This window comes from Balaenoptera ricei, chromosome X (assembly GCF_028023285.1).
Source record: "Balaenoptera ricei isolate mBalRic1 chromosome X, mBalRic1.hap2, whole genome shotgun sequence".
Lineage (NCBI taxonomy): Eukaryota > Metazoa > Chordata > Mammalia > Artiodactyla > Balaenopteridae > Balaenoptera > Balaenoptera ricei.
This window is the reverse complement of record NC_082660.1, coordinates 123,498,034-123,509,214: the sequence shown is the minus strand read 5'-3', so window position 1 is coordinate 123,509,214 and position 11,181 is coordinate 123,498,034. Positions and strand designations below refer to the sequence as shown.

Below are 11,181 nucleotides of genomic sequence, written 5' to 3'. Positions count from 1 at the left end.
AGTACTAAAAGGTTTTGTCGTTTTTGTGTCTCTGTGTGTGAATTCCTTATTATTTTCTACAAGCAAGATCAAGTCATTTGCAAATAGAGATAGTTTTACTTCTTCCTTTGGGGAAGTGACTGTGTGTTGGGGGTTCTCAAGACCACCCCAAGTTTGATGCCTTGCTAGACAGACTCACAGGACTCGGCATATTGTTCTACTCATAGCTAGTATTTATTACAGCAAACAGATACAAAGCAAAATCAGCAAAGAGGAAAGGCACATGAGATGAAGTCTGGAGAAAACCAGGTACAAGCTTTCAAGGGCTCTCTCCCAGTGGAGTCACAAAGAATGTGCTTAATCAATTACCCCAGCAACAAGTTGTGACACATGTGAAATGTTGCCAATCAGGGACCCTCTTTAGAGGCTCAGTGCAGGATTGATATTGGTGGGTAGTTACATAGGCACCCAATGCCTAGCAGGTACCAACATTTTTCCTTGCTCCCGGAAGGAAAGCAGGTATTTAGCATAATCTGCATTGTTTACTTCCTGAATCCAAGTTCCCAGATGCCAGCCAAAGGCTTACTTTGCAATTCAGCCTTTCTAAGGATAAGCAGTCTAGGCCTGCTATGTTAACTCTTTCTGTACTGACTTCTAATGCTACAGGAGTTCTTTTTTTTTTCTCCCAGAAAGTTTTTAAAAATTATTAAAAAATAATTTAATACAATTTTAAAGGTTACTTTCCATTTACAGTTATTACAAAATATTGGCTATATTCTCTGTGTTTTACAATACATCCTTGAGCCTACCTTACACCGGATAGTCTGTACCTCCCACTTCCCCACCTCTATTCCCTCTCTCCCCCATAGCCACTAGTTTGTTCTCTCTGTGAGTCTGCTTCTTTTTTGTTTTATTCACTAGTTTGTTGTATTTTTTAGGTTCCACATATAAGTGATATCATACAGTATTTGTCTTTCTCTGTCTGACTTATTTCACTTAGCATAATGCCCTCTAAGTCCATCCATGTTGCTGCAAATGGCAAAAATCTCATTTTTTTATGGCTGAGTAATATTTCATTGTATATATTTACCACATCTTCTTTATCCATTTATCTGTTGATGGACACTTAGATTACTTCCATACCTTGGCAATTGTAAATAATGCTGCTGTGAACATTGGGGTGCATGTGTCTTTTCGAATTAGTGTTTTGGTTTCTTTTGGATATAAACCCAGGAGTGGAGTTGCTTGGTCACATGGTAGTTCTTTTTTCTTTTTTAAGTTTCAGTTTTTTGAGAAACCTCCATACTGTTTTCCACAGTGGCTGCACCAATGTACATTCCCACCAACAGTGTACGAGGGTTCCCCTTTTTCCACATCCTTGCCAACGTTTGTTACTTGTGTTCTTTTTGATGATGGCCATTCTGACAGGTGTGAGGTGATATCTCATTGTGGTTTTGATTTACATTTTACAGGATTTCATTTTGAAATGATGGAAATGTTCTGGAGTTAGATAGTGGTGACAGTTGCACAACTTTTTGAATATACGGAAATCTACTGAATTGTATACTTAAAAGGGCGAATTTTTGGTATGTGAATTATATCTCAATATATATAAATAAATATATAATAAAAAGTGTTTCTTCTCAGGCTCACAGGGGACATTGACCAAGATGGACCACCTTAACAAATTCAAAAGAGTATAAATCATAAAATGTCTAGGGGCTTCCCTGGTGGCGCAGTGGTTAAGAATCCCCTTGCCACGGGTTCGAGCCCCGGTCCGGGAATATCTCACATGCCGTGGAGCAACTAAGCCAGTGTGCCACAACTACTGAGCCCACAAGCCACAACTACTGAAGCCCACGCGCCTAGAGCCTGTGCTCCACAGCAAGAGAAGCCACCGCAATGAGAAGCCCACACACCACAACGAAGAGTAGACCCCGCTCGCCGCAACTAGAGAAAGCCCACGCAGCAACAAAGACCGAATGCAGCCAAAAAAATAAAATAAATAAAATAAATAAATTAAAAAAAATTCTTCCTGGAAGAAAATTGGAGGTTAATAAACTATATATAGTTAGTAATTTGCATTAGAGCTGATTGAGTGTATTCTTCTGCCTGTCTGAAGGTTAGGAAACCAAATGGATGACACCGTGGAAGCTTCTTCTAAATCTTCTACTAGGTTCTACCTTGGGTCTGAGCAGTGCTTGTGCCTAGCATTTGTTCAGTGTGAATTTCTTAAATGAATAAGTACGTGAATAGGAGCCTCTCTGAGCCTGTTTCCTCATCTGTAAGGTGAGGGTTTTATTTATTTTTTATTAATTTTTATTGGAGTATGGTTGCTTTACAATGTTGTCAGTTTCTGCTGTATAGCAAAGTGAATCCATTATACATATACATATATCCCCTCTTTTTTAGATTTCCTTCCCATTTAGGTCACCACAGAGCACTGAGTAAGGTGAGGGCTTTAATATCCATCTTGGAGTACTAGGTGCTCAGCAAATATCTACTTTTAATCATTCACTGCACTTTCCCCCTCTGTTTTCATATTGGCTGTGGCAGTGGGTCAGTTGCCTTGAAAGAGATTGTATCTTTCTGGTTGACACTTCCTTTATTTCCCTTTCTGTTTTAATTTGTGCTCCATTTTGGCCTCTTAATTTTAGGAAAAGGTGAGAATAGAGGTATTTGCTCTTTTAAGCAGTTAATATTTGCCCTGGCTCTCGTGTGTGCAGCATGGCTCAGAGCTCGTATTCTTCTACGGGGTATGAACAGAAACCCCGGAGGAGGGATAAATGTATTGTACACAAGAGCGTGCCACTGTGACATAAAGCTCAAGGGTTGGAATTATAGCTGTTATACACCAGAATCTGGAGTAAAAACGCTTTCTAGAAAATGGGAATGCTTGTAGATACCAATTTACTTAACTTTATAAACCATCATTTTCCTTATAGGAATCATTAATAAACTCAGTAGAATTTAAATATCTTGGAATGGTAATACATACTCAGTTCATGGAGGAATAGACTCTTGGAGAAGTAGGGCAAGAAGGATCATTTACTCCAACCCACCTACACGCTCCATTGTCCTCTCTAGCCTCCTTGCTACAGAGCTGCTTGGCCTTCGTTCCAACCCTATTAGTGGTAGGGAAAGGCTTCTCTACCCACTACGGCGGTCATTTCATCTCCAGAGAGTTCTGACTTCTAAAACAAGTGCTTCTTTACATGGAGTCTGTGCAGCTGTCTCTGTTGCTTTCTGTTTGTCTTCTCTCTCTCTCTGAAGGGAAAAACCAACCAACCAACCAACTTCCAACCAACCAAACAACCAGCCAACCAACCAACCACACAAACAAAGAAGTACCTGATCAAGTAGGTTTGGGAAATGCTGCATACATAGCCCATACCCAGGGAGTTGCAATGTGTGTGTGTGTATTTGCTGGGGAATGTTGCAGTATGCTTTACCCCCAATATCACAAAACTTTTTTGATTGCGAATCTTTACTTTTACCCAGAACATCTATCTACAGCTTAGTATCTGGCACATAGTAGGTGCTCAATAAATATTTGTTTTAAAAAAGTGAATGGATGGGGCTTCCCTGGCGGCACAGTGGTTAAGAATCCGACTGCCAATGCAGGGAACACGGGTTCAAGCCCTGGTCCGGGAAGATCCCACAGGCCGTGGAGCAGCTAAGCCCGTGTGCCACAACTACTGAGCCTGCGCTCTAGAGCCCACGAGCCACAAGTACTGAGCTCACGTGCCACAACTACTGAAGCCCACGCGCCTAGAGCCCGTGCTCTGCAACAAGAGAAGCCACCATGATGAGAAGCCCGCGCACCGCAACGAAGAGTAGCCCCTGCTCAAGGCAACTAGATGAAGCCCATGCGCAGCAATGAAGACCCAACGCAGCCAAAGGGAAAAAAAAAAAGTGAATGGATGCAAGATAAATCTTTAAAAGCTATAAAGGGCACCCTGTGTCAAGGTGACAAGTGTTGTTGTTGTTTTTTTTAAATATTTATTTATTTATTTGGCTGCGCCGGGTCTTAGTTGTGGCGTGCAGGATCTAGTTCCCTGACCAGGGATCAAACCCGGGCCTCCTGCATTGTGAGCGCGGAGTCTTAGCCACTGGACCACCAGGGAAGGCCCTGACAAGTGTCTTTTATTTCTGCAAGTGACACAACCAAAATGGATCAATTAATTGGATGGGTTTACCTTCCTCCTCTGCGAACCATCCTAAATATATTATTTATTTCCATGCCTTTTAGGACTTTAAAGATTCTTTGTATTTGCATTCTGAGCTTGTATCCTCATTTGCACAACTACCTGTTATGTTATAAAAGAAATATTAGTGATTGAGTTTGCAATTTATGGCCAAGGCAATAAAAGCTTGCCTCTCTTGCTTCCTGATCAAATGTATGGAATGAATGAGTTGACAAGCACTCTCCTCGTCTTTTGTTTTCAGTTTGTGCCTGATTGTGTTTGACTGTCCAGTCACATGGTTGGTTCTTCAGCAGAGCTTTTCAATGAAGAGCTGCTCCATTGGGGTGTTTTGAGGCTGTTTGTCAGATTACTTATTGAGTTAGTTCCCTTTTTTGGCTTCCCAACCAGCCCTCTTTCACAACTGGTCCAAAGTAAGGAGAATGCACGCCTTTCATTTTTGAGTGATTGACCTTACCACATGGGACAGCTCCACAAACCTCCTATCAAATGTGAATCTGGTCAACAGGGATATACTGTAATGTGGACCTGATCCAGCTTTGGTGACCCAGGCTTTTTATTTCTCATGCTCTGGAGTAAAAGAGTTTAAAGGGTCATCAAGAAGAACATTCTAAATCATATTTGTTCTCACATTTACATTTCTGGAGGAAATCTGTGTGGAAATTCAAGAAGGTTAGATACAAAGCTGGGTTTAACTCAGTGTCAGCTTTCTCCGAAGTCCGTGCTCTATTTCTTTCTTCTCAGCAAAAAGCCCGCCTTGTCTTTTGTGGCTGCTCAGTGATAACCCCGTGGCTTCTGTTTCCCTTTCCTGCTGTCTTCTCTCCTTTCGGTCTGTTTCCAACCCAGAACTTGATCATTTTTTAAATTAATTAATTAATTAGGTTGCTCTGGGTCTTAGTTGTGGCTCACCAGCTCCTTAGTTGTGGCAGTTGGGCTCCTTAGTTGTGGCATGCATGTGGGGTGTAGTTCCCTGAGCAGGGATCGAACCTGGGCCCCCTGCATTGGGAGCGTGGAGTCTTAACCACTGAGCCACCAGGGAAGTCCCTGATCATTTCTTAAAGTAGCAACATCTTCTCTTTTAACCATTTCTTTTAATTGAGGTGTAGTTGATTTACAATACTATGTTAAGTTTCAGGTGTGCAACATAGTGATTCACAGGTTTTAAAAGTTATACTCCATTTATAGTTATTCTAAAATATTGGCTGTATTCCCTGTGCTGTACAATATATCCTTGCAGCTTATTTATTTTATACATACTAGTTTGTACTTCTTAATCCCCTACCCCTATCTTGCCCCTCCCACCATCCCTCTCCCCACTGGTTACAACTACTTTGTTCCCTATATCTGTGAGTCCGTTTCTTTTAACCATTATTTTATCCTTTTTTGTTAGTGTGTAAATGTCATTTTGTTGGCATAATTGTGGGAGACATTTTATGATAGTGTGTTTTCCTTATATCTATGGATTTTACCTGTTGTCGGATCTCAGAGAATGTAAGGGGCCTTGGAAAGCATTTGTTGTAGTACCCGCAGAGGGTAGTGAGCTGAGGGGTAGGGAGTGACTTGCCCCAGATCCCAGAGCTGCTCAGTGGCCGAGCCAGCACTGGGCCCAGGTCCTCCCATTCCCAGCCCTCGGCCTTTTATTTTATGCCCTGATGCCTCTCTGATTATGTGAATGGATTAAAAAAAATTATAGAGTAAGTAGACATAGTTTCTGTAACTGTGCAAGAGCCTGAATGGTATGGGAGGAATCAGGTTGCAGATATTAGTGCTTCCAGATCTGCCACATGACATAAAATTTATCCATTTATGTTGATAGCTATTTCTACTGATCAAAGCAGGGGAGAAAATTGGGTCTTATTATGTAGGAATATTTTAATGCCTAATGCTCTCATCTAAACGGTAGAACACATTTGGGGCATTGCCACTTGTGCAGGCCTCTGAGAGCAGAGAAAGTTCTACTCCTCTTTGCACTATCCCCATCTCATCCTTCCTTCAGGTCTCCAGGCGTAAAAATGTCAGTATATGACACATGTTTGTGACTGTCATAAACACATGCTTTTATCAGAGGAAGCATGTACCATTGTAAAAATAACTGCTTTTGGCAGTTTGGGTTGTGAAGACTGGGACGTACCAGGAGCCTAATTTTTTAAAATTACAAGACATTTTTAGGAATTGATTTTTATGTCCTGACAAATGGTGGATTTTTAATGGCATGTTTCTTACGAAAAATAAATTTGTCAGTGAATTTATGTTTCAAATCATGTGTGTGTGTGTGTGTGTGTGTGTGTGTGTGTGTGTGCTTGTGTGTGTGTGGCTCTGTAACAGAGGCCCTATTCCACTGTCTGGTGTGGGTCGTTGAGAACTTGTCTGTTCAGGGCCCTTGAGCAGGATGGGCCCTGATCCACCACCTCCGTATGGTATGATCTGAAGAGCACTAAGAAGGGTAATGTGTCACCAGTCTGACACCACCAGAGACCAGGTCTTTGAAGGCCCTGTGTATCAGAGGGTAAGGGGAAAATATGGTTTCTCTGAGAGATGTCACAGGCATTAAAACCAGCAATCCAAAATAGCGGAGTTTGATGACCCATTTTCTTTTAAAAAGTTATCCTTGCTCATGGACCAGAGGCAGGTAGTGAACTTTGACCTGGGGCCCCTGTAGAGTTCACTAGAATCGAACATTACAAATTAGCACTTAAGATCTGGGACAACTAAAACATATTGAACATCACATGGATGTGTCCCACCTCTAGTGGTCAAAGATGAGTTAATAGGCTGCTGTTCATGGAACACTGACTCTTACGCCAGTTATCTTGCATTTGGTCGGCAAGGCACCCTGTGGGGTAGATGTTATTATGCCCAGTTTACAGATAAGGAAACTTGAGGCTCTGAGAGGCTAAGTAGCTTGTACATGTTTATACAGCCAGTAAATGCAACAAGCTGGGATTGGAATCTAGGTTTCTCACATGCTTAACCAATACTTTGTACTTGCTCTCTGACATTTTTCCTGACCTGTAAGATGGGATAATAATACCTTTCTCCGGGTTATTTTGAGGATCCAATGCGATAAACGATCCGAAAAGTGCTTTGTAATCGCTAATAAAGCTTTGCAGAGTGAAAGGCATTATTAGAAGTAAAAGACACTATGCCAGTGTCTCTACGTGACTATCTACCCTTTAGATAAATAAATCTGGATGTCCTGGAGTTTGGACCTTTGCCCCTCGCTTTCTGGTGAGGGAGAGTAGTTTATGTACCGGGCGTAGATTCTGAGAACGAGGACACTGGTCCTACTTACCCACTGATATTGTCCAGAGTGTGATTTCCTTCTTATGTGGCTGAGAGGAATAAAGAGAAGGTCAGCAGTGCGTCTGGGGACGCAGATCTGCGGGACCCCCAGAGTTCTTTTCGGCACGATGAGAAATCATGTGTGCGTTTCTGGCTGTCCTCTAACGTGCCCGCTGTTTCTCTCCCTTTCTCGTTTGTCATAGAAACCGAGGTGCTCCTCCGTGTGAAGGACATCAGCCATTTCTTAATGCAAGACATTGCCTTCCTGTCTGGTAAGCAGACTTTTTCATATATTTAGACCAGGTAAATGTTTGAATCTATTAGCAAAGTTAGTTTGGTCCTTCTTGTATAAGTGGCTGTATAATTTTTATATTTTAATAAACATTCATACATTGTGCATGTAGTTGCTAAAAAACGGACATTTAGAGAATAACTAGAGGTTTGAAATATGTTTAGATATGTGTTTAAAACCAGTCTTACCAGTCTTGTATATTGGACGTTTGGACAAGTCTTCAGCAATCTGTGATGGGCAAAAATGGAATACATCTCCTAGGTGGGTGCAGGCTGAGTGAGAGGGTAACCACTCAGGTGGCCTCTTTGAGGTTTCCCCCTCCACCATAGCGCTGATGACTTAAATGTTCATTACAAATGCTACAAGTCACCCTAATTAAGCAACATGTATTAAGTTTTTTTTTAAAGGATTTCATTTACACATGATAAAAAAGTTTGCTTTTCTAAAATATGTATAGGTATTTGTATATGTATATGCATTTGTATATAATTTCTAAAAATTGTGATGAAATACACATAACATAAAATCTACCGTCTTAACTATTTTTTTCTTCTTTTTTAATGAAATTTATTTTATTTATTTATTTATTATTTTTTAAATTTTTGGCTGCATTGGGTCTTCATTGCTGTGCACGGGCTTTCTCTAGTTGCGGCGAGCCAGGGCTACTCTTCGTTGTGGTGCGTGGCCTTCTCATTACGGTGGCTTCTCTTGTTGCGGAGCACAGGCTCTAGGCGCGCGGGCTTCAGTAGTTGTGGCGCATGGGCTTAGTTGCTCCACGGGCATGTGGGATCTTCCTGGACCAGAGCTCGAACCCGTGTCCCCTTGCATTGGCAGACGGATTCTTAACCACCGTGCCACCAGGGAAGCCCATTTTTAAGTGTACATTTCAGTGGCATTAAATACATTCACATTGTTGTGCAACAATCACCACCATCCATCTCCAGAACTCTTTTTGTCTTATAAAACTGAAACTCTGTACCTGTTAAAAAAATTACCCCTCATTCCCTCCTCCGTCTAGCCCCTGGAAACTACCACTCTACTTTCTGTCTCTAGGTATTTGACTATTCTAGGTGCCTCATATGAGTGGAATCATTGCTGTATTTGTCTTTTTGTGACTTGCTTATTTCACTTCGCATAATGTTCTCAAGGTCTTTCTATGTTGTAGCGTTTTTCAGAATTTCCTTCCTTTTTAAGGCTGAATAACATTCCGTTGTATGGATGGACCACATTTGTTTATCCATTTATCCATTGATGGACACTTGGGTTGCTTGCACCTTTTGGCTATTGTGAATAATGCTGCTCAAAAGAATTACATATTTTTAGAGATATAGCAATGGGAAACCACCCTTGTCTTTTTAATTTGGTCAGATATCTAGGGAAGGCTTTGCCTAAAGACAAGCAGATTCCTTTCAGGTGTTAGAGTAACTTGAACTATGCCATTAAACATTATATTTATTGTATTAAACAGATAAGAAGAATTTACAAGTATATGCATTGTTTGCATGAAAATCCTTCTTAGGTGTTGAGAGTACAAGAGACCATCTTATTCCTTTTAAGTAGTTTAATTATTTCTTCTGAAATGATACCTACATGCTTGGTTTAATAAACAAACATTTACTTTACAGATGATCCTAATTGGACACTTCAATCTGGCCTCTGCTTTAATGATTATAATTAGCGGTAATTGTGGTGACTTAATTAATGTGGTTTTATGTTTTATTTTATAAGTGGTATAAATGTGTGATATGCTTTCACTGTTGAGATTCAGGGATTTTACTGAAGCTTCTTAGTTTTTTTCCAACTGTGTTCCAAATAGAACCACCCTCAGGACCTGTTCCCAGACCTAGATCCCGCTCCACAACTTCTTTCCTTATCTGATTTTTGTAGTTGTTTTCAAAAATGCTTATGCCTATCGTTTCTTTTGAAGAAAGGGTTCCCAATGGGAAAAATACTGAAAACCTCCCAATTTAGAATATAAATATCTCCCTTGTTCTTTTCTTGCATGTTTACTACCTAGTATAGCACTTGTAGGTACTCAGCGGTAATAACGGTTTATAGATTAGTCAATGACAATCTGTCCTTAACAAGGACCAACATTCTTTCCTTTGACAGGTATAGTTTGCCTAAGTGTTGCTTGGCAAGTCTAAGTTATATTATATATAATAAATATATATAGAGAGAGCATTATATGTTATATATTATTTATATTCCTAGTTCTACACCATACGGTACCTATAGAGGCCCTTTGTTTCATGATTGGCTAATCTCTTGGTTCAGAGTGGTACAGTTTCTCCTTTGAGTTCCTTTAAAATTCTTGGGTGGGTGCCATCATTTTTCATGATTATCTTTCTTCATCCTGCTCTTTAAGTCTAGAATGTTATAAAGATTTATCGTCATTTGATTTATTACTTTGGTCTAGTTTGATTCAACAGATACTATGGGAATGGGGACCTCCCTTCAGTTTCCGTTGGTAAAGATTAAGGCAAGGAATGAATTTGATCTTTCCCAAGTACACTTGTGTAGAATATGTGTTCTGCTTTTGTTGGATGGAGTGTTCTAGAAACGTAAATTAAGTCACAGTGCTGAGATTGTTATTCGGGCGTACTGTTTCCTAGTGAACTTCCTGTCTACTTGTTCTGTCACTTATTGAGAGGGGTGGTGAAATTTCTGACTAAAATTCTGGATTTGTTTATTTCTCCTTGCAGCTCCATCCATTTTTGTTTCATGTATTTTGAAGCTCTGTTATCAGATACATGAGCGCTTAGGATTGTTATGTCCTCTTGGTGAATTTACTGCTGTTTGATTATCAAATGATCTTCTTAATCTTGACTCTGAAATCTTCTTTGTCTAAAATTAGACACCTTCCTTTTGACTACTTAGCATGTTATATCTTTTTCCATCTTTTTGCTTTTAATGCATTGTGCCTTTACATTTAAAGTATGTTTCTTGTAGGCAATATATAGTTGTGTCTTGATTGTTTTATCCAATTTGACGATCTCTAACTTTTAATTGGGGTGTCAAAATCGTTTACATTTAATGTGATTATTCATGGCTCAGTTTAAAACTATCATTTACTATTTGTTTTCTATTTGTCCTATTCTTCGTTTTTTTCCCTCCATTTTTGCTTTCTTTTGGAATTAGTTGCTTTATCATTCTACTTTCTCTCCTTTGCCTTTGTCATAGTTTTATTGCATATTGAATTTTTTTATATCCTGTACCTTTATTCACTTAAATTTAGCCAAATGAGAATTACAACTAAACCTCTCAAAAAATTTCTTTTAGCAAGCTAAATTCAAAGGCCACCGTACAACTTTCCTCCTAAAATAATCTTTCAACTTCCATTTAGCACTAATATGTATTGAGCACCCACTCTCTGCCCAGGTGTTAGGCTGACTACAGAGTGGGACCTTAGGCACATCTAAG

At 40.0% G+C, this 11,181-nt stretch overlaps 1 protein-coding gene across 2 annotated transcripts in view; it reads left to right on the top strand.

The window, feature by feature from the left end:
* Positions 1-7,697: 7,697 nt before the first annotated feature.
* Positions 7,698-11,181, top strand: part of MCF2 (MCF.2 cell line derived transforming sequence) — a 63,815-nt gene continuing 60,331 nt past the window's right edge. For both annotated transcript variants that reach the window (XM_059909967.1, XM_059909966.1), the window contains exon 1: positions 7,698-7,738. In XM_059909967.1, coding sequence (XP_059765950.1) covers positions 7,714-7,738 — 25 coding nt within the window. In that variant the 5' untranslated portion in view covers positions 7,698-7,713. The remainder of the gene's footprint in view (positions 7,739-11,181) is intronic.